This window comes from Saccostrea cucullata, unplaced genomic scaffold, assembly GCF_032062105.1.
Source record: "Saccostrea cucullata isolate Sc308-1 unplaced genomic scaffold, CSIRO_AGI_Scuc_v1 ctg10289, whole genome shotgun sequence".
NCBI classification, from domain to species: Eukaryota; Metazoa; Mollusca; class Bivalvia; order Ostreida; family Ostreidae; genus Saccostrea; species Saccostrea cuccullata.
In genome coordinates, this window is record NW_026924215.1 from 1 (window position 1) to 23,986 (window position 23,986).

General features: G+C 33.3%; 2 protein-coding genes across 2 annotated transcripts; one reads left to right on the forward strand and one right to left on the reverse strand.

Moving 5' to 3' along the window:
• Positions 1 to 216: 216 nt before the first annotated feature.
• On the forward strand, positions 217 to 11,807 carry LOC134265966 (uncharacterized; the record flags this gene model as incomplete). Its single annotated transcript, XM_062748164.1, has 13 exons — positions 217 to 303; positions 457 to 559; positions 2,404 to 2,524; positions 3,557 to 3,633; positions 3,900 to 4,048; positions 4,619 to 4,777; positions 5,963 to 6,024; positions 9,062 to 9,090; positions 9,631 to 9,724; positions 10,795 to 10,871; positions 11,202 to 11,265; positions 11,368 to 11,421; positions 11,619 to 11,807. Coding segments are annotated over 13 exons (1,220 nt in total), but the record flags the coding sequence as incomplete, so codon positions are not given.
• A 2,295-nt stretch (positions 11,808 to 14,102) lies between these two features.
• On the reverse strand, positions 14,103 to 16,968 carry LOC134265965 (uncharacterized). Its single transcript, XM_062748163.1, has 2 exons — positions 16,764 to 16,968; positions 14,103 to 16,436 (listed from the first exon to the last, which is right to left on the reverse strand). The coding sequence occupies exons 1-2, from the start codon at positions 16,793 to 16,795 to the stop codon at positions 14,381 to 14,383; spliced, it is 2,088 nt and encodes a 695-aa protein (XP_062604147.1). The 5' UTR covers positions 16,796 to 16,968; the 3' UTR covers positions 14,103 to 14,380.
• Positions 16,969 to 23,986: the final 7,018 nt, after the last annotated feature.

Genomic DNA, 23,986 nt, shown 5'->3' on the forward strand with positions numbered 1-23,986 from the left:
AAACTGAAAATTATAAATTAGTAAAAGAAATATGTACTTAATGGTTTGGAGACTAAAAGTAGTCACGGTGGATACCCAATCGGAACATCACTGACACTCGGCCTTTTCCGTCAAGTCGAGACTTGACGGAAAAGGCCGAGTGATGTTCCGATTGATGTTCCGATTGGGTGGATACCATAAATGTATTAAAATTTTTATTTTGTGATTTTTTTAAAGGTTGTCAGGATCTTTTGCTGGAGGACTACAGTCACAGTGGTTGGTTAAGAAAACAGAGCTTTATAAGCAGATTAGGAAAATTTAGATGTGAGCCCCTATCTCTCTCTCTACTTTACATTTACAATATTATTTGTTATCAAAATACACTGTATTAATTTATAATTTAGATTAAAAAATGTATATTTCACCATACAGGCATTTATTAAAAAAATTATAAGCGTTGACTAACTCCTTTTACAGGGCCCCAGATTTACATGGTTCTCAGTGGAGGATGTATTTATTATTTTAAAAATGAATACAGTACCCGACCAGCGGGGAAGTTCACCCTTTATGGGTATAACACGTACGTAACTTTAAAGCTAATTTACATTCTATGGGTATATTACGTACGTAACTTTGAAGTTAATTTACATTCTATTGGCATAACACGTACGTAAAGCTAAATTACATTCTATGGGTATAACACTTATGTAATTCTAATTAATATTCTATGGGTATATCACTTATGTAAAGTTATTTTACTTACGTAACTTTAATGTTAAGTTACATTCTATGGGTATATTACCTACGTAACTTTAAAGTTAATTTACATTCTATTGGCATAACACGTTTGCAAAGCTAATTTAAATTCTATGGATTTAACACGTATGTAAAGCTTATTTACATTCTATGGGTATAACAGGTACGAAAAGCTAATTAATATCTTACATTCTATGGATATAACACATACCTAAAGCTATAAGGTATAACACCTACGTAATTTGAAAGCTAAATAATATCTATGGGTATCATACGTACATAAAACTAATTTACATTCTATTTGTATAACACGTACATAAAGCTTTACATTCTATGGGTATAACACGTACATAAAGCTTTACATTCTATGGGTATAACACATACGTAACTTTAAAGCTCATTTACACTGTATTAGTATTACACATACGTAACTTTAAAGTTAATTTACATTCTATGGTTATAAAACGTATGTAAAGCTAATTTACAATCTCTGGGTATTACATGAACATAAAGCTAATTTACATTCTATTGATATTACATGTGCGTAATTTTAAAAATATTTTACATTCCATGGGGTCGCCCGCGTGGCGCAGTGGTTAGAGCGTCTGTTCTAGAGTCACGAAGTAAGGAGTCAATCCTTACGTCGCGGGTTCGAATCCCACTGCAGGACGTGGAGACCGGTCTTTCGGATGAGACCGTATAAACCGAGGCCCCGTGTCGCATTAGGTGCTGGCACGAAAAAGATCCCTCACTGCTCAAAGGCCCTGAGGACAAAATTTTTAGCCCTTCACCGGCAAGTGGTGGCGTCTGCATATGAGTGAAAAATTCTCGAGAGGGACGTTAAACAATATACAATCAATCAATCATTCCATTGGTAAAACACGTATATAAAGCTTCACATTCTATGGCTATAACACGTAGGTAATTTTAAAGCTAATTTACATTTTATGGGTAAAACCTGTATGTAAAGCTAGTTTAAATTTTGATGGGTATAACTTTGAAGCTTTTTAACATTCTATGGGTATAAAATGTATGTAAAGCTAATCTACATTCTATGGGTATAACACGTACGTAAAGCTTATTTACATTCTATAGGTATAACTCGTAGGTAACTTTAAAGTTAATTTAAATGCTATGGGAATAATACGTACGTTACTTTAAAGCTAATTTATATTCTGTCTATATTACACGTATGTAATTTTGAAGCTAATTTACTTTCTATGGATATAACATGTACGTAATATTGTAAAGCAAATTTACATTCTATGGATATAACACCTACGTAACTTTAAAGTTAATTTACATTCAATGGGTATAATACGCACGTAACATTAAAGTTAATTTACATTCTATGGGTATAATACGTACGTAACTTTTAAGTAAATTTAACGTCTATGGATATAACACGTACGAAAAGCTAATTTACATTCTATGGGTATTCAGTGTATTATTAATGGACTTTCAATTAAGTATAAACAACTTCAGTCAGCATTTGACTCAATGATAAATTGTATTAGATATACTAGTGCCATGTTCGCTAGCCAAGGGTTTCTGATACGCTACTCTCCATGAGGAGAGCAACGTATCGGAAACCCTCGGCTAGCAAAGATGTATTAGTACACACTTTCTCTTTTCTATGTAAGTGTAGTGCATGCATTTGTATTTCAGAGTTGCCCGAGCCCAAGAGAAAATCTCACCCAAAGTGGCCCCCTTCGCCTTCAAAGTTGTTCATGCCGACCCAGAGTATAAAACTTATTATTTCGCTGCTGGCTCGGAAAAAGAAATGAAGGCAAGTTAAATGACACAGAGGGAATTCTATTTATTAAGGATTTCCGATCCTCAGCCAGGAAGGATAACTCCAAAAATTAATATTTAATTCGAAATGCACCAAAATGAAGCTTGAAAATGAAATTTTTTCATCTTTATAAGATTCAAGGTCTTTGAATGTCTTGAGAGGTTTAATAAAAGTTGACATTTGTACCCTATAAAAGGAGAAAAAATTAATAATTTTTTGGAGAAATTATTTTTTCTTGAATCCAGCCTTAGATACCAATGCTTATATGCATGAAATGAAATGAGAAGTGATTTGTGGTGTCTTGCTATGATAGCAAAAGCCTTTCACACTATGTATTATACAATTCACGACGGAAATAGAAGACAAAAATAAAAAATAAGTATAAAAATCATGACAATTTCTATGAATGTCTGGATACCTATCGTTTTTTAATCTAAAATATATTTGATGATCAATTTGCAATTAGAAAATGCATTGTTGATATTCAAATTATTTTTTTCTGCAAAAATATTTCAGATTTGACAATTTTCCCTATATAATATGATAAACTTTAATTTATAACTTTAAAGAAATACTGTGGATAAATTTATTTTACTTTGTGGATTCAGAGATACTTTAATGAGTATTTTTGATTACTTAATTGCTAATTTTATGTACCCGAGGATTGGACTACCTTAATCCACATCAAAACAATCTTACATGCTGTTCAAGGAAAGAAATTCAGGTTTATCTAGGTTATACTGTACACAGGTCAGCATCGCGGTCGGAAAGGATTGCAGTTGTTCAATTTGTAGCAATTCGCGGTCTTTTGAATTCGCGGAAAGAAAATACATTTTTTTGTTATTTAATACTTTCATTAAAAAAAACAAAAACCTAAATTACTTTGCAGAGTTGTACATTGGTACATTTGTCGAAGTCTCAGTGAATACTTCTTTTACTGTACAAATTAAAATATAGATTAAAAGTATATGTTATTATATTTTTTGGAACAGGTCAATAAAAATGTCCTGTGCTTTTTTTGAATAGGAATGGATGAGACGTATAAAAAGTCAGCTAATGAAAGCTAATGGACAGAAGGCAGATAATTATTATTACATGCATAAGTACGTGAAATTATATATTTTATATAGACCATATGTATGTATATTTATATGAAAAGAATAAAAAAAGTATAGATAATTAAGATGGCATTTACATGTTTTCAAAATAAAAGTGAAAATAAATCAAATGATATGCTCTTCTTAATACTAGTTAAATATTTATTTTTGACAATTTTTATATGAATTTCATTCGCTAAAATATTAAACTTCATTCTTTATAATTAAGATCAATTCAAGTAAGATAAAAATGATCGTTATTTTCTACTTAGGAAAGCTGAAAGAGAAATGAGGGCTGCAGAAGAGGACGAAAAATCTATGACGTATCAGGAAATAGAAACTGACATTTACGGTGACACTAATGCCTTCAAAGCAACCAATGACTACGCTCTGAAATTCAAACTCAAAGGAAAAGATGATGGTATGCAAAACGTTTATCACTGCACTGTAGATATACTGCAGAAATATACTTATAACAAAGAGACCAGGATGGACACTTTTGCTTCGTTATAAACGCAATTTACGTTCCATTGTTCTCCTGCCAAACAACCGAGCTCTGTTCATGATGAAGTAGGCAAAAACAAACAACATCGTGTAGAAGCGAAAAATGTAGATTACACCAAATATTCAATGTTCTGTATTTTTAATATAACTCTTTCCAGATATTTCCAAAAGCATTGAAGGACTGATGAATTTTTTGTAATTACTAGTATCTCCCCACCTAAAAAGTGGGAGTATATAAATGAGATTGGAAGTCCTTCCGTCTTCCCCTTCCATACGTCCATATTTTTCTTGGAGGACCCACCTGTCATTTATTGAAGTAAATTGTGCAAATTTGTAAAAAAAATTGTTAACAATAAAAAAGAAGAAACTATAATACAAATAAGAGTAATACCAGTACTTTGACATTTGTTTAAATACCCAAGAGCATGTAACAACATGAGAATTTTATGAGACAACTATTGTTGTATGACTATATTCCATTTTGTAGTGTCAGATGATGAGGATATCTCTGTACCTGCTCCCCCTCCCCCAAGGAGACAGGGAAAGGATGCATATAAAGAGAGACCTCCAGCCCCTCTACCTGAGGAGGAGAACAAACCGTCAGTCCCTCCCCGACGTCAGGCAGACACGTCCCAACCAGTGAGAGGTCAGGGTATTAACTATCAATTAAATAACCTAAGTTGTGATGGTTCAGACACAGTTTTGATCTCAGTGCATAAATTTATCTTTGAATAATGATACATTGTAATTATGCAATAAAGAACAATGATTGTGAATTTCAGAAAATGTAGATTACACCAAATATTCAATGTTCTGTATTTTTAATATAACTCTTTCCAGATATTTCCAAAAGCATTGAAGGACTGATGAATTTTTTGTAATTACTAGTATCTCCCCACCTAAAAAGTGGGAGTATATAAATGAGATTGGAAGTCCTTCCGTCTTCCCCTTCCATAAGTCCATATTTTTCTTGGAGGACCCACCTGTTACCTGCGATTCCTCCTTTATATTGAAATAATTGAAGAGGCTCACACAATCTTCGTAGTCCAAAATTATGTTATGATGAGATAGATATTTTGGGTTAACCATAATGTGGCTAAATGTAGACCCAATCATTCTTTCTATAACATTTTAATACCACTGAATAATATTTAATAATAGGGCTGTTACAGAATCTTTATATTACAAAGTGCAGATTTTTTTCCCAAAGCAAATAAAAGACAACTGAATTACCTTTAAATGTTTTTTTTAAAGAAGAAGGTACCTTTTTCAACCAAAAAAAAACAAAAAAATCTGAAAAATATAATTGTTGCGAAAAATTAAAACATGGCCATGCTTTATGATCATTTCATTTTCTGATAATTTTTTTTATTTGACCTTGTAAATTGACAATCACGACGTGATTAACATGTGCAATTTCCTTATTTTCATCAACTTTGCAAAATATTAATTATAAGTAGGCACAATGCATTGCCCAAAAAGTTGATATAAAACATGCTTTTTCAAACAAGCAAATAAAATATTTTGATATTCACTGCATATCCTAAATTTAAAGGGAGCGAAGACTGTAAACACTATTCTCTATTTCATTTCGGGAGAATTTGATAAGTTAATTATTTTAAGCTTTTCTGTTGCAAACTAAGAAACTAGAAAAAAATATTGACTTCATATTTCCAGAACGGTACTTTCTTATGCTATATTCTTTCCAAAATCAAATTCATTAATTCAACCCAATAGCCATTAGAAAAATTGGACAAGATTTTTTAGTTTTAATAATGATTGAAGCAAAAAGCTTACATGCATCTTTTTATGAGTATTTTTCTCTCTCCAGAAAATGAACAAAGAGAAAGGGGCAAACGAAAAGAATCCATGGACGCGGCAGCTAAAGTACATGTACAGTATACCTTGATATATCGTTATACACGAAAAAAATGTTGTTAGGAAGTTTTGCCTTGTGACTCATGAAATCAAATTGTACATAATGTTGAGAAAGTAATGATGGAAACTGAGACGAAATAATAGTCATATTGACTCGATTATTTATACATATCTCAAGTTCAACTATTAATCAAACAGTATTCATTGATTTTCTGATTCTAAATACTGTTAAAATTTCATATTTTAAGTTCAAATGTTAATTTAACATTTTTCTTCTATTTTATGATTCTATGTACTGTTAAAATATTCATTTTGTGGTTTATATCAGACTTTGAAGAACATAAATACAACATTTTTAGCTCACCTCAACGAAGTTGGGGGAGCTTATGTAATACCCTCGGTGTCGGCGTCGGTGTCGGTGTCGGCGTCGGCGTCCCAGGTTAAGGTTAAGTTTTTTGGAGCAGTTTTCTTTTTTTAAAAGTACTTCTATGTCCTATATTGATTAGACATGCATGGAAGATGGTTATAGTGTGTTTCATTGTACCAGTCAAAGTTTCAGATGCTGCAATTTCAGCAAAGGAATGACCAGGTTAATGTTTCTGGAGCAGGTTAACATTTTTGGTACAGTTTTTCTTGTAGGTTTCATTTCCAAGTAACTATAAGCCCTATGTTGACCAAGCTTGCATGGATGATACATCTAAAACCCCAGTCACATTTCCAAAAACGACCAACGGCCGACGGGTTTTGAAGCAAAAATGGGATTCTTCGGGTGACAGTCGTCAGTTCATCGGCCGTTGTCTTGGCCGATTTTGACCTCTTTTTTTGTCGGCCGACCAATTTTGTGTCCATCGGTCCAGGTTATAATTTTTTATGCGTCGGTGGCCGATTCCTTCAATTGAAGTTAGCCATCGACCAACCTTCGATCATCGTCCGACCATCGGCGGTCAGTTTATAAAGTCGGTTGTCCGTCGTTGGACAATAAGGGTGTTTAAAATTTCGGCCGACGCTTAAAATCAAACTGTAGCTCAGAGCTCGATGATCGGACGACGATTGGCCGACTTGTGAATATTTAACCTAGTAAGGATACATAACACAAACAAAATTTTGATGCATGGATTGACATAAATTTTTTGAACGGAAATAACATGAATAATTAATCCGTAAAATATAAAGAAATCTAAAGTATTATTTGCTGCTTAGATATGCACCATTTGTCATTTTTATGCAATTCCACACAAAATTTTGCACACATTTTCAACTTTGCCTTGCAAACATTACTCACGTCACCTATCTGAATATAGATCTATGAAAAAATATTGCTGAATTCTAAAGAAAAAAGATTTTTTTGTTATTTGTCCAAGTCATCGGTGTCCCTAGGAATTAATGTGACTGCTCCGTGTCGCCCGATACTGTATCGGTCGATCATGTTCTTCCGGCCGACAAGACCAGAAAAATTTAGTCGCCCGACCATCGGCTTAAATGTGACCTAGGCATAAGGATGCATACTACCGAGCTTGCTTCGGATGCTGAATCTGACCTACATTTTCCAGTTGAGTGAACAGGTTAAAGTTTTTGGTGCAGGTTTCATTTCCAAGTAACTATAAGCCCTATGTTGACCAAACTTGCATGGATAATGCATCTAAGGATGAACACTACTGAGCTTGCTTCGGATGCTGACTCTGACCTACATTTTGCGGTTGAGTGAACAGGTTAAAGTTTTTGGTGTAGGTTTCATTTCAAAGTAACTTTATGCTCTATATTGACCAAACTTGCATGGATTATACATCTAAAGATGCATATTACCGGGCTTGCTTCGGATGCTGAATCCGACCTACATTTTCTGGTGAGTGAACAGGTTAAAGTTTTTGGTGTAGGTTTCATTTCAAAGTAACTTTATGCTCTATATTGACCAAACTTGCATGGATTATACATCTAAAGATGCATATTACCGGGCTTGCTTCGGATGCTGAATCTGACCTACATTTTCTGGTTGAGTGAACAGGTTAAAGTTTTTGGTGCAGCTTTTGGTGTAGGTCTCATTTCCGAGTAACTATAAGCCCTATGTTGACCAAACTTGCATGGATGATGAATCTAAGAATGCATACTACTGGGCTTGCTTCGGATGCTGAATCTGACCTACATTTTCTGGTTGAGTGAACAGGTTAAAGTTTTTTGGTGCAGCTTTTAGTGTAGGTCTCATTTCCGAGTACTACAAGCCCTATGTTGACCAAACTTGCATGGATGATGAATCTAAGAATGCATACTACTGGGCTTGCTTCGGATGCTGAATCTGATCTACATTTTCCGGTTGAGTGAACAGGTTAAAGTTTTTGGTGCAGGTTTCATTTCTAAGTAACTACAAGCCCTATGTTGACCAAACTTGCATGGATGATACATCTAAGGATGCACACTACCAGGCTTGCTTCGGATGCTGAATCTGTCCTACTTTTTGTGGATGAGTGAAAATATTAGTTTTAGATTCATGTTTCATTTGCAATTAACTATGAGCCCTATAATGACAAACTTGCATGGACGATACATCTTAGGATGCACACTAATGGGCTTGCTTCGGATGCTGAATTCGACATACATTTTTCAGATAATAGACCAGGTAAAGTTAAGGGTGCAGGTCTAATACGAAAAAACTATAAGGCTTATATAACATTGTATAAACCAAACTTGCACAAATGTTGCATCAAGAGATGAAAACTCTCAAATTTGCTTCAGATGCTGGATTTTTACATTTTCATGAAAAAGAACTAGTTTAAATTTGTTATGTAGGTCTATTTCAAAGTATCAGATCAAAATTGCTTAAATATTTTCGGAATGTAAACTTTTTATTGGTTAATTGTGTGACTTTGGCTTACTTAAAGACAACATTCGTTAAGGTGAGCTCTGTAATCTCTGATTACCTATGTTTTATATTATATGATTTCTTCTATATCTGGTGAAGAATCTGGTTAAGAATTGAGCAAACCATTAATGTATGTGATATTAAAAGTTATGTAAGTTTAATTAAAAGATTTCACAGTTATCTGCTTCTGCTTTGCAGAAAGAGTTAACAGAGACACTTTCAAACAGGTAAGATAAAGACTATCCCTCTCACTTTTTGTCATTTCTGTATGCTAGCAACTTTGTAAAGTATTGTTACAATATAAGGAATACATTGCAGCAGAAAGTTGTGTGAGCATTAATCATAATAATAATGTTTTCTAAATACATTTTAGTATTAATGAACACCCAGTTTTGAAATCCTAAATGGAGCAGTACTAGTTACGCTTGGGTATTTACTAAAATTGATGATGAAAGCAAGCAATTAAATGAAATTACAAATGTATAATATCACATTCAAGAATGTGTAAAATAAGATTTTATCGTACTGTTAAATAATCTTTTTTATTTAATTTATTTGGCACTCATCATTTCAGTATTTTCTGCAAGACATACTACTGGAGAAGTAAATAACGTTTTAAAAATTTCACTCATCAAAATTAAAATCAAAATAAGCAGAACTTCCCAATTTCCTAAAAAAATATGTTCAGTATATTTATGTATTGTTTTGGTTCTTTTTCATTTAATATAATAAATGAAACAGAGGTGAATTTTTATGTATCTTTTAAGTCACTCTAAAGGAAGGCGAAAAGGATCAAAAGATAAAGAAAACACTCCAGTTTCTGACAGAAGGATCGCCGAAATCAAAGCTGCAGACGAGGAGGTTAGAAAGATGGGTTTTCTTTTCAAAGAAATTATAATATATTACAATTGTTTCAATATAAAAGATGAAAATAACAAACAGTGATTGATATCTAAATATCTCTGTATAATTAAAATATGTGAAGAGGGCATAAAAAAGACCCCTATAATTTCCAGGGCTGGGATCAGGTGCCTTTAAGGTTTCGTCAAAGGTCAATTTGTACAAAAATTGATTTTTACAATAGTTCCAAAACTACTAGTATGTGTTTTATAAAGTTAAAACTTTTACAGTTTTTAAATACATCATTGATTAACAAATATAGAAAATATCTCTTGATAACAAGGAAAATTCTTTTAAAAAATAGCATATATTTTCAAAAACACACTTTTTATTAACCCCATGGTTTTAGTGAAAGCCTTCATTGCAGAAACAACAAATGTTTATCAATGAAGGGCAAGTTGGACTTAGATAACCTCTGGAAAGTTGTTTTTCTTGTTTATTTTTCAAAATGTTCAGATCTGAAACTAAAAATACATTGCAAATGGCCGATTTTAAAGGGGCCTTGTCTTTATGCATGTCATGCTTTCAATAACAGCCTTTCAGAGACTATTCACATTCAACTTGCCCTTCGTTGATAAACATATATCATATCTGCAATTATGGTTTTCAAAAAAGGACAGAATTAAGCAGGTGCACAAAAAAATACAATGTATCTGTTTTCAAATAATACTTTCCATCTGTTAATTAATGATATATCAACGAACTGTATAAGTTTTAACTTTATAACTCTCATATTTTTGGAGCTATTGTAAAATAAATTTTTGGACATGTTGATCTTTGACAAAACCTTAAAGATAAACATACTTACTTCTGTAGAATCATCATAAATGTTTTTAATATCACCTCATATGAAGAAATATTGATTCCAGAGAATGTGGAAGTTATATGGATTAAATACAAATAAATTTAAGTATAATTCCTTCAGCTATTTCAAAACTATTTTCATTTAGATATTTCTTGATATGATACATTTAAGGTTTCTGTAGCAAAACTTAACGATTACATGGTATTTGAAATATGGTTTGCTATAGGAAGATGAAGATGAAGATAGCGAGGACTATTGGAGTAACATTTACTACGAAGGTGATGATAAGGAAAGGGCACAAGAGTGAGTAGCATTCAGCTGATAATTCTCTCGAGATGTAAAATGTGATGTACATGTATGCGTTATTATATATGGAAGAGGGATAATTTCAATGTCATCATTTGCAATATCTGTGTGTATATATCTTTTTGTAGTATTTATGAATTATTATAATTATCCTAATTGCATTTAAATTCTTTTATTCAGCTCTTAATTCAACCAAATCTAAAAAGTAAAAACAATTAGGATAAAAAAATTGCTATCATAGAAAAATAGAAGTTTATTATTTTTATATGAGCTTCTTTAAAAACATATTTCATTCATCTGTAGTATTTATTTTTATTTCTAAAACAGAATAATAAGGAATATTGGTGAGGATGGCGTGTATCTAGTTCGCACAGGTGCAGATGGCGGACAGGTTTGTACAGCATTTTATCTGAAAAATCTCTACAAAGTTAAATAGATCTTGCAAAAAATATGCATACTTATATATGTCTAAAATTTAATTTTGCTTTGGCAGGTTTTGGTTGTATTTGCAGAAAACATGCCAAAGAAATATAAAATTACCAACGAGGTCAGTATTGATATTTACTTAAGCTGCATGTACATCAATTTAAGTCAAATTTTCCTTAATTACATGTATATTAAAACAAGTAACACTTCAGGTTTAACTGTTCAAGTATTTAGTCTTTATGTAAAGATTTGAATAAGATATTTCTTGCTTAAATACAGTTAATCAGACTTTGAAATAAACTTTTCTGCCTGTTTCAGAACGGTGAATTTTATCTCAAGAAGGAGGGTCCCCATTGTGATTCAGTGGAAATGTTAATGTACACCTATTACTCAACAGAGCTTCCTACAGCAAAATCTTGTCTAGAAACACCTTACAAGCTCCATTCTAAATATAAAGGGTAGCAGCCCTCTTTAAGATTAGCAGTATTTATAATATTCTGTTGTACATTTTAAAAAACATCTGCTGAAAATTAATGTTAAGTTGTAGAAAAAATATTAATTCAAAAAAATATTTGCTATAATCATTTATGAAATGTGAGGTTCATACCAAAACAAGTCAATATGTCCCAACCATGCATCTAATTTCTGGTGTAAACAGGTGTCTCAAAACACATCTCTACTCTCTGCAGTCCAAGCTTGACCTTTTTACACCGTTGTTATGCTAAATTAAAGTACCTTAGATTATATCATACCATGCATAATTTCTCATGAGTCTGTACATAATATTTTCTTGTCAAAAACATTTCCTGAACTGGATTAGTTTCATTCATATACTCATTATACCTATATCATGTTGTAAATATAAATTTAATAGGGGGAGGTAAATGCATAATTTCCAACATGACAACCTTCTATTTACCCCCCCCCTACCATTGCATTCGAAATTCACAACATGATACCTACCCCCAAACCAAATCTCTATAGCCGTGCACTAGTACACGCCTCGTATGCAAAAATAATGAGTTTAATAGCACAGCCTTGCGAAAACATATAAATTGATGTTTAATCAATAAAAATACAGGTTTGCATAAATCATAATTCCGTTTTGGATCATAGCTTACACATACATTTAAAAATATTCTACATATTTAATCTAGTTAGATTACACACAACTTAAGAAATTTGTAGTCTTTAAAAGTTCGTTTGGATTCTCAAAGGTGTTTTATAAGGCTGTAGTGATATAATTATATATATAGTTTATTTTTGTTAAGTTTCACATCATTCTACTTTGGATCACTGCAATAATATATGTTTGAATTTGTTATGCTTTACGAGTAAGCATGATTCTGATATTGGTGTAAATACGAGTATATTTATAAAACCTAGACTTTTTGTATTAAAAAAATATATTATCAGTACTTCTTCGTCATGGGATAATTGTTTGGAATAGGTTAAATACATGTATTGTTTGAGTAATGAACCTGTTCAAGCTGTTATGTTAATAGTTTGGAAGATTGCATGTTTTTAAAAGATAAAAGTAGAAATGTTCAACAAATTTAAGTTTGTTAATTGATTTTCAGAATAACTACCATTATGATTTTGCTTTTATTAAAATGTTTTATTGACTGCCTTTTTCATTTTTTTCATCAAAAAACAAATTTGGTATGACCAATTAAAAAAAAGGATTGTGTGCTGTGCACCAACTTTTGAAGCGCAACTTGAATTTATTGAAAGTTCAGTGAAAAGAAAAAGGGAAGAATTAATTTACTTCATTAAGCTTTGTTGCATTAAGTATCCTTTGTATTAAAGAAGGGATTAATCCAGGTTCTCGACAAAGCTTTCGTGCGTATAAAACTAAAACATAGTGCAAACTTACAGATAGCAGATTGCAGTCGTTTTGCAAGTGCTAACGATCTTAATTGTAAAAGTAAAAAATCATTGTAAAGCTTTTGGAATACTGCCTCTCTTATAAATACATGAAGAAATTCTGTGCATTTCTTATAATTAAATGAGAGAATGTAAATATTTATGTTCTAATTGTAAATTCTCTTCCGGTTTTGAATTGAAATTTAGATCCCCATGTCAGGTATGGACAAGTACTGCACCTGGGCTTATTGCATCTATTGATGATTGCTGGTTCGTTGTTGTTATTGAAAAAGGGTGCTTTTGTAAGGATTGATTTAAGAGAAGGACTTTGTCGCTCACTCTTCATGATTCGCGAAGTTTCTAATATTTTCTTCATGCCTGGATTATCCTCTAAGATAGGCAAATTATTTCTAATAATGTTAAAAATCTCTGGATTTCTTGGGTTATGCGTTGAAACGGTATGGTATGACATTATTTACTGATTTATTTTTCACGGTAAGAAGAGCTTTTCTTTCTTGAGATTTTGCTTTGTTTATTCCGTTTTGAATCAATCGTCTGGGATAGTGTCTTTGAAGGAGTAGTTCTTGTAGTTCTATGAGACAAGATTCTTGTCTATACCTAACAAAGGGATCTAAATTTCAATTCAAAACCGGAAGCGAATTTACAATTAAAACATCAATGCAATGCACCAGCTCCAATCTTATTTATAAAATTTTACTGATTATTAAATTTATTAAAAAATCTATAAACCTGTGCCGGTTGTGTTCAAATTATACCGACCAGACAGTGAATTGCTTTTCCCCCGGTCTTCAATTCCTTATATTTCATCAACCAATTATCAGTGGATTAAAATACTGAAATTAAAAGGACGGCTATTTGGCGGCGAGGCCATAAAAAACAAAACAAAATTTGCATTCAACTCATTTGATTAACAGTCAAACTTAAATTATTATACGTTTAATGTTCAGCAACTTCTATAATAACGAAACCCAACGATATTATTGACCTAAAAAAATAAAAATTTACATACATTTGCAGATCAACAAAGAACATTTGATGAGAAGTGAAACAATATTTTAAAGAATGTTCATCTTTTATTTCTTATCTAAAATCTTGAACAAAAAGTGATCAAACAATCACTGTAGCAAAATATTATCCAGTTCATAGTTTTTGAAGCACAAACATGTAAGGAAATACAACAGCTTTTCCTTTGACTACGCTTGCATAATTCTATGTTGTTGTTCTTTTACACACTCAATTCTTATCAATGTAGCTTCTTGTATTTTGTTATATTGATACTGTCTAAGTGACACTTCGTAAGATTGTAGAGCTCCGTATAAGTCTCCTACAATGTGTTGACAGATTCCTAGTATCTGCCATGCTATGTCTCTGGTTTCTAAAAGAGCATACACATTATCATCACACAGCAGCAGTGTCTGTAGGTCTGTCAGTGACTGCAAACACTGAGATCTATTACCTAGTCTATAGTGAGATAACACAGACAACAACTCAATCATAACATTTGGTGATAAAATTAAGAATGGCGTTCCGTTTTGAAGACTCCAATATTGTTCTAAACATAACTCTTCTATGTATAGAATATTGTTGTTTAAAATCATATTTTCCACCCAAGCTTTATTCATCCTTTTGGACAAAGGGAGATTACCTACAGTTTCAATGTACCTGTGCCTGTCGACAGTATTAAAGTATATAATATTGTCCTCTGACAGTCTTTGTTTACTAAGATAGATAATGTGTAGTGCTTTTTCATACTTCGCTGTTCTATAGTAATATAATGCTAGAAATAACAAAGAGTAAATAGGGCCTAGCCTACCTGCTAATTTTAGCACATTACAAATTACTCGATCTAAGATGTAGACATTTTTATATTTGCAAGATGAATTATTGTTTGCTACTGTGAAGGCCAATTGAACAAGTATATCAGATTTAACATACTGTAATGTAAGTAATTGGTATGGAGAGCATGAAAAACTTGATAGTATATCATTGGATTTCAAATAAAGGTAAATATCCACCATATGTTTACAATAAATAACAATTTGAAAAATTTCCGTCATGCCACATAAGTCTATATCTGCAATACTTATAAATTCTCCCTCGGCAGTGGATAACACAAATGATGGGCTACTGAGGGCTGGTTCAAGTATTGATTTTAGAGTCGGACTCAGCAGTAAACAGGTCACACCCATTCTGTAATACTGATAAAGCTGTTGTAAAAGAGAGGCACGTGTATCTGCAACCATTTTGTTTATGAACATGTTGTTTTGTGGAATAAAGAAATTAGGAAAATCTCCTTCATAAACACAATAAATAAGATATTTAAAACACTTCCAGAAACAATCTAGTAATCTGTTTGGAAGCCATATCAAATGCCCTAGTTGTATCATCCAGAACATCGTGGTCTTCATGAAATATGAACACAGCAAGGGTTCCTTCCTATAATTTATAACTTCCTTTAGACATATTTTCAGAAGTCCGTAACATAAAAATTGTGTATGATTCATGGTGCACACTAGATGTTGCTCGGCTTGAGAAAATGATAATCTCCATTCTAATTCGTTAGAAGTCGAAACAATTTTACTTCCAATAGGCACACAGTGAAAACCATTTCTTAATATTTTTTCCAACACAAGTACAGGAGGCCAGGTGTGTCTCTGACATCTATCAAACCAATCTCTCGTCTGTTTAGGCCAATATATACTGGCAAAACAAGCAGCTTGATCAAATTCAAGAGTTCCATCAACACCAGTAACACATGGACCATGGTTACGGATATTTTTCTGCTGGAAGTATCTGTCATTTGCGTGGAACTGAAAATAAAATTCTCTCCAAAGAGAACCTGACATATAAACCCCGCCATTAAATTCTGCAAGACACATGGATATTGTGAAAATGTTTTGTGGGGATGTCAGAAGGCGTAGTCTAACAAACCCTGGTGGTGTGTCGAAATCTTCCATTAGTAGGATAACATGTTTCGATGTGTTATAGATTCTGGACTGAGATATGTCAGTTATTAGCTTAAATCGACAAAACCAGTACATTGTATCAATGTCAGATGATTTCAACCTAAACCCCTCTCTATAACTACCACTATTCATCGCAGCAATGCCCTCATAATTATCAACAGGTCTGCTTATCATCTCCTTCATGTCCAGCACGTCCCTCCTGATGGCCACTTCAGTCGGTTTCCCTATTTTACGACACAGACCAACATACAGGACCTCTGATAGACGGGGGATATGGTCCATTCTGTATATAAAGATTGATAAATAAGTTTTACTTGAATTAAAAAAAAATGCTTAATTAACAGGTTTTGGAAATTAATTTTAATTCTTAACAAGTTTATCTATTTCTACAAAGAATTATAATATCTACAAAGAATTATGATATACGAAATTTTGAAAGTGTTGTGAGAGGAGGGAGAATGTAATTGTGATATTAACTTTTTGTTTGGAATGGAACTATATAATCTCTTACCAGTTCTAGGGGGATCTATAATATTGTAGATTAAGTTACTTTTAAATTAAAAAAATTACCCATCTATTTATAAAAACGTGTATTAATTAAATGAATTACCTGATAGTATTGTCACTGCAATGGCGGATCATAAGTCAGCAGGAAATACCAGTTGCGTATATTCCATAAGTCAAAAAAGTTGTAACCCGCACATCATTTTCTCAAGAATAAAAATTAAATTGAATAAATGGAGGGGAGTTGATGATAAATCGTGCCTATTGATTTATTTTGTTGCAAATGCCAAAACATTAAGCTTTCTTAGCAAATTGCACTTTTATACTTATATATAAGGACAAAACTATTTCCTTAGCTGGAAAGTTTGAAGCCAAAGTTCAAGTGTTATTAATATTAAGTCCGTATCAGAAAATTTCATCGAAAGCAACAGGAGTCCATAATAAGTACTGGAAACGAAATTGATAATTTGAGTTATATTTGGTTAGTAGGAAATTCAACGTATTGATCGAATTTTGATTATTCAGTAGGGAAGTTTCCAAATCTTCTAAGCAGACTAAAGGGAAAAGTTAGAAGTTCTTAGATTTGTTCAGTGGTCTTCACATCACGATGTGAATACGTCTACAATGTCATTTTCATTGGTAAAAATTAAAATTGTAAAGGTCTGAGTTTGGAAAATTTGATTCCTTTGAACCCCTCCCCCAATACCTATGGAGAGGAAGCTCCTTGTCTACCCACACTTTGCACCTCAGGTTAACTCTGTGACTTCACACAAGCCTGTACATTAGCAAAAAGGAATATATATATAGGCCACTCAGAATACAGAATAGATTAATAATACTTCTGTGTGTTTTGTTGTGGTTGTTTATTTATATAAGAAGTGCTTACATGTAAATTGTCATACAAATTGTCAGGCCATTATAGAATACATGTACGCACTGAATTTTCGATTGATTTTTTACGTATTTTTCCGATTACAACAAACAGGAGTGACCAGTCTCCAAGTGATGCTCACTCCTCCATGTCATCTGATTTTCACCTCTAATAATTTGGAGGTCCATGTTTGCTTTGCTCCTATTTCATATTGTTAATTGACTTTTGAGCTTGAATTCTGTTCTTTATCTCCCTATATTTCATTGAGAGAGCCAACCCGCCAACCCCAAACACCACCCCCCACCCCACCCCCATCCACCCAAAAAATTGATAAATTCAGTCGTCAAAGGAAAATATCTCCATTTTGGGAATATTAAAGATTACTTTATACAACAAAGAAGCATTCTCCATGAAGGAAAAAAAGCACTAAAAAGGTCAAAGTCGAATTTCTGCATAACACTTACAAACCTTAAAACATCGACTTGGAGGATGGATGATATAATTTTTATTTGGAGGGGATTTAATATCATGTCACAGGTTTTGAAAAAGGATTATTCTGTGAAATTTTCCTCCTTTGACTTGAAAAATGAAATACGTATACCTTCCAGTGTTTCCCCCAAAAGTACACAATTAGAGTTATCATGACAAAATTGTTTGATCTAAATTCATTTACCCTCTATAAATTATTTTTTTCAAAATTGTTTCGAAAAGAGCACAAAGTGAACTGAATTTACCCACTAACCTGTAACAGTTGGTGTTAAGTCTTCTCCAGAGAGAATAATTGTAACATCTGTTCTAAATTGAGAAAAAAAAGTAAGAAAATCTCTATAATGTGTAACGTGTACCCCTGCTTTTGGGTTCTTATAGGGGATGAAATTTTCCTCTTACTCTAACTGAGTGACTCTATCTGAGATTTACAATATAACAATTTTTTCTTTAACCTGTCTGGGCTATTCTATTATTCTTTAATTAAACAATTACAATGTATATACAAGAGTGTGGCTAAAATTATTATGACCTGGTAACTTTATTACCAAAGCACCGTGGACCTTGCCCCAGGTTCCTATTGATGGCGGATACTAGGAGTTTCGTTCTTATGCAGATCTACAGCCCCCAGTATCTCGCCTCAATTCCCCGGGTTTCTTGCCACTGATGCATTGTAAACTTATTTCTTTTATTTCACCTTTTCTCTTCTTCTCTTCTTTTTCTTCTCACTTGTTGACAACTTTTCTGCTCAGCATTCGACTGACTGTCCCTGAAACTCGCAGCGCGTTCTTTTATATACCTCTTTTGGGCGAGTCTATTTCAACTCAGATAGGGGAGATATATATGGTCTCCTTAGCGTTTATTGTTACCACAAATCATTACATCACTCACGCCTCTGATTTCATGCGTCCCGCATGTTTTTTTTTCTATTTATTATTTTTTTTAAAAGACATTTATGCAAATAAATCTATAAACATTATAAATACATATTCATTTTTATTTATCAAGAGTTAAAGTAACACCTGGTTACAAAATCAAAAGAAAGAAATGCTAACAAATAGTCAGCTTAGCTTGAATGTACAATCTATACCTAAGGCATTTTAATCTGACCAAATGTCCTCTTCAAATCTTTCAATGGTTTCTCCATTCTCTTGATACTTCTTGATCACTCTTATGTTTTTCTTATGCCTTCTCTTATTAACGTCTTCAACTTGAATGTTGGCCTGTATAGCTTTGTCTACTGTCTCAATTTGTTTCTTGCAACAGGAGCAATGTTGATCTTCCCGTGCCTCCTGGTCTGATCTACTACTAGTGGCTTCGTATCCATTCTCCACATTCTTGTCTAGTATTTTTCTTTCCTCAACTACTTGGTTCACTTTGTCTGCTGTTTTTGTTTTTACAACTGGCAAACGTTGGGCAGTTCTTATTCTCTGAGTTCTACCTAACTCGATGTCATTTTCTTCAAAAATAACTTCCCCAGGGTCTTCTTGCCAATCTTTTTCTATAGGCAATTCCACTGACAGATCCTGAATCTGCCCCTGCCTCTTTCTGTGTAATTTTGAGTTCTCTTGTTCTTTATGGATACGTTTCAGGTGCCTCGTTAAGATACTAAAAGCTTGATCACATAACTGGCATTCATACTTTCCTTGACTATTGTCCTTTGAGAAAAGTTGCTGAAACTTAATTGAAGTTGACTTAACTTTGGATCTCTCTTCTGTCGTGAGGCCCTTGGCTGTTTCTGTGTACAATTCATTCAAATGATCTGGGATGCTCTCTACCTTTTCATTAAGCATCACTGAATTAATCACATTTTCATCCTGATTTAAATACGTCCACTACCGAAGTCAATTCAACTACTGTATTTCTATAACTGGTTTGTACCTGCTCCGACATATTCATCAAACGCATTGTGACATTCTTGGTTGGATTAACCAAGGTTCTAGCCATAAGTTCTTTATTGCCATTATCAAACTTTTTGGTAGGCTTTATCAGTAAAGGTAATTGTACCTTATCTCCTGTAGGTGTCAACAACTGCCCAGAACAACTCATCTCACTTCTTGAGGGAATCATTTTATTTTCCCCAAGGCTAACACTAAAACAACCTATTTGTCCCTGCAAATGCAGTTCATGTTCTACTCCAGACGCCAACATTTTAGTATGTGTAATATCCACTAAGCATTGACTTGATCGAAGGAAATCCAAGCCTAGAATTCTGTCTGCTTTAATGTTTGGTTTGCCGGTGCGAACCTGGCCTCTAAAGCATCGCACAAATCTTCATATGTACAGGCGGTACCAGGGCTCATATTTCCTAAGACAGTCTGAGCCTGTCCTCTAAACGAAGCTGCCAAGTACAGACTTTTCTGTCGAGCACTCCACATATTTATATCACAACAGGCCTCAAAGTGTGCCTTATAATCAATCCAAGATCCTACTCCATCATAGGTGGCTGGTTTCATCACTGTTTTGCCCATAGTATATTCTGTTGCTTTATTTGTTGCACAGTCTAAACTTGGTTTTGGCTGTTGAACAGATAATGAACCAGTCCCTGTATTTCGGCTGTCTGACCAGGTCACATTCGTACTTGTTGACGGAGCTACATATCCACTAAAACTCCAAGGCAATCCTGTTGTTGGAACAGATCTAGAGAGAGTTGTGTGCTTAACCTGTCCTGATAAATCATACTTGCTTGGTTTCCCAGGCGTGGTACTTCTATCTTTAATTTCTTCTTCCTCATACAGGGTATAACTCGGCTTTCGGGACATAAAATACCTATAATCTTCTGTGCCACCTGTAGCACCCTTTTCTCTGTCCAAGGTGTTCGTGTATTTAGATGTAAGTTCATCTAAACTGGATTCAAATGGCCTGTATCCAGTATCTATTCCTGAATCTGGTATCTTTGCTGGATTTGTAGACGTCTTTGGTGTAGATTTCATTCTATCTAAGGATTCCTTTAGCTTCTCCCGCATAGCGTCTATAGCGCTTAGGTCGGCCAAAAGGTCAGCTTCTTTATCAGACATTTTACTTTTCTTTTGTATTCGTCAGGATTCCTCTTTTTATTAATAATGACAAGTACACTGAACCGAGATTTAAAAACCTTGTCACACTATACTTGCCCTGGTAACACTGGACCTGGTAAACAGTACTTGGTTACAACGCACTTGGCTCTCTGTACCTGGTTAAACTGGACCTGGTAAACTGTACTTGGTAAAATGTCCTTGGTAACAAAGTACGTGGTTCTGCGTACTGATACTACTGGACCCGGTAAATATAGCGCTTGGTAAACTGGACCTGGTACCTATTATTTTTGTCTTAACTTCTATCCCCTTACCGACTGCCACCAAAATGTAACGTGTACCCCTGCGTTTGGGTTCTTATAGGGGATGAAATTTTCCTCTTACTCTAACTGAGTGACTCTATCTGAGTATTTGATCTATTAATTTAAAGATTTACAATATAACAATTTTTCTTTAACCTGTCTGGGCTATTCTATTATTCTTTAATTACACAATTACAATGTATATACAAGAGTGTGACTAAAATTATTATGACCTGGTAACTTTATTACCAAAGCACCGTGGACCTTGCCCCAGGTTCCTATTGATGGCGGATACTAGGAGTTTCGTTCTTATGCAGATCTACAGCCCCCAGTATCTCGCCTCAATTCCCCGGGTTTCTTGCCACTGATGCAATGTAAACTTATTTCTTTTATTTCACCTTTTCTCTTCTTCTCTTCTTTTTCTTCTCACTTGTTGACAACTTCTCTTCTCAGCATTCGAATGACTGTCCCTGAAACTCGCAGCGCGTTCTTTTATATACCCCCTTTTGGGCGAGTCTATTTCAACTCAGATAGGGGAGACAGGTTATTCCATTTAACCCGCATTCTTGGTCTTCTTAGCGTTTATTGTTACCAGAAATCATTACAAATGTATAACCAGGGACCTATACATGTATGCTAGTATGTAGTGTCTTTCTATAATTAGGTTATCAAAAGAGGCTATGGGTCCAGGGTACAATACCAAAATAATACATTGTCTCACTTCATCTTCTTTATTATAGGCATATATACTAATAAATGTCAGCTGACTGAGAGTTTTCATACAATTTTCAAAAATAGATAAATAAAATGTTTTAAAAAGAAAAAGAAAAGATCTCTTTGCTTACTATGATTTGTTCTTTTTCGTGCATGTAGCAACGCACTTTAAAGAGTGTACATCAATCATGGATAGTGATATCCGATCCTCAGCCAGGAAGAATAACTCTTTAATCTGTAATTAATTTCAAAAAGTCTCAAAATGAAGCTTTTAAAAAAAATCAATTTTTCATTTTATACATCTCAATGTGCTTCAAGGTTCTTTAAACTTCTTAGAAAGTCTTATAAAAGTCGGATTTTTAGTCCACAGTAGTATGTTAAAGTTACATATATCATAAAGAAATTGAGATACTTTAATTATACACTTTGCATTGTAAAATAAGCGAAGTAAATAAACAAAACTTATAAGGTACCTTATATTTATAAATATGCAATTTCTACAAAAGCCTGGATACCTATGATTTAAATTTGACTGATTTATTGTTTATATACTGTTTAACGTCCCTCTCGAGAATATTTCACTTACATGGAGACGTCACCATTGCCGTTGAAAGGCTGCAAATTTAGGCCTATGCTCAGCACTTACAGCAGGGAGGGATCTTTATCGTGCCACACCTGCTGTGACACGGGGCCTCGGTTTATACGGTCTCATCCGAAGGACCGCCCCATTTAGTCGCCTTTTACGACAAGCAAGGGGGTACTGAGGACCTATTCTAACCTGGATCCCCACGGGGGGAAATAAATTTGAAATGTTTATTTTATCATATAATAATGCTTTCTGACTTTAGAAGTGTAAACATACCATTTCATTATAATTTTTACTATTCTTGCAATTTTCTTTTCTTAATGAATACACGACTAATTAAACTGAAAAATGTAAATTAGTGCAAGACATGTGTGCCTCATGGTTTGGAGATCTGAAGTAGTCAGGACGGATACCATAAATATTTGTGATGTTTTTTTTTCTGAAGGTTGTCAGGATCTTCTACTAGAAGACTACAGTCACAGTGGTTGGTTAAGAAAACAAAGCTTTATAAGCAGATTAGAAAAATTTAGATATGAGTCTCTCTCTCTCTCTTAAATAGCCTTCTACATTACACCTACAATATTTTTCATAATCCAGATATTGATATGAACAATTTAGATCAAAGAATTTACAAGCCATCATATATGTATTTAAAGCTTTTAGTTACTACTTTTATAGGGCCCCAAATTTATATGGTTCTCAGTGGAGGATGTATTTATTATTTTAAAAATGAATACAGTACCCGACCAGCGGGGAAGTTACCCTTTATGGGTATAACACGTTAGTAACTTTGAAGCTAATTTACATTCTATTGGTATAACACTTATGTAATTCTAATTTACATTCTATGGGAATAACACTTATATAAAGCTAATTTATATTCTATGGTTATAACACGCACTTAACTTTAAAATTAATTAACATTCTATTGGTATACTACGAACGTAACTTTAAAGTTAATTTACATTTTGTGGGCATAACACGTACGTAAAGCTAATTTATATTCAATGGGTATAACACGTATGTAAAGCTAATTTATATTCTATGGGTATAACATGTACGAAAAGCTAATTTACATTCTATTGGTATGACATGTACGTGAAGCGAATTTACATTTTATGGGTATAATACCTACATAACTTTAAAGATATTTGACAGTCAATAGGGTATATATATGGGTATAATACGTGCGTAACTTTAAAATTAATTTGCATTCTATGGGTATAACACGTGCAATAGCTAATTTACATTCTATGGTTATTATTTGTTCGTAACTTTAAAGCTAATTTACATTCTGTGGGTATAATACGTAACTTTAAAGTTTATTTTCATTGAATGGGTATAACACGTACGTAA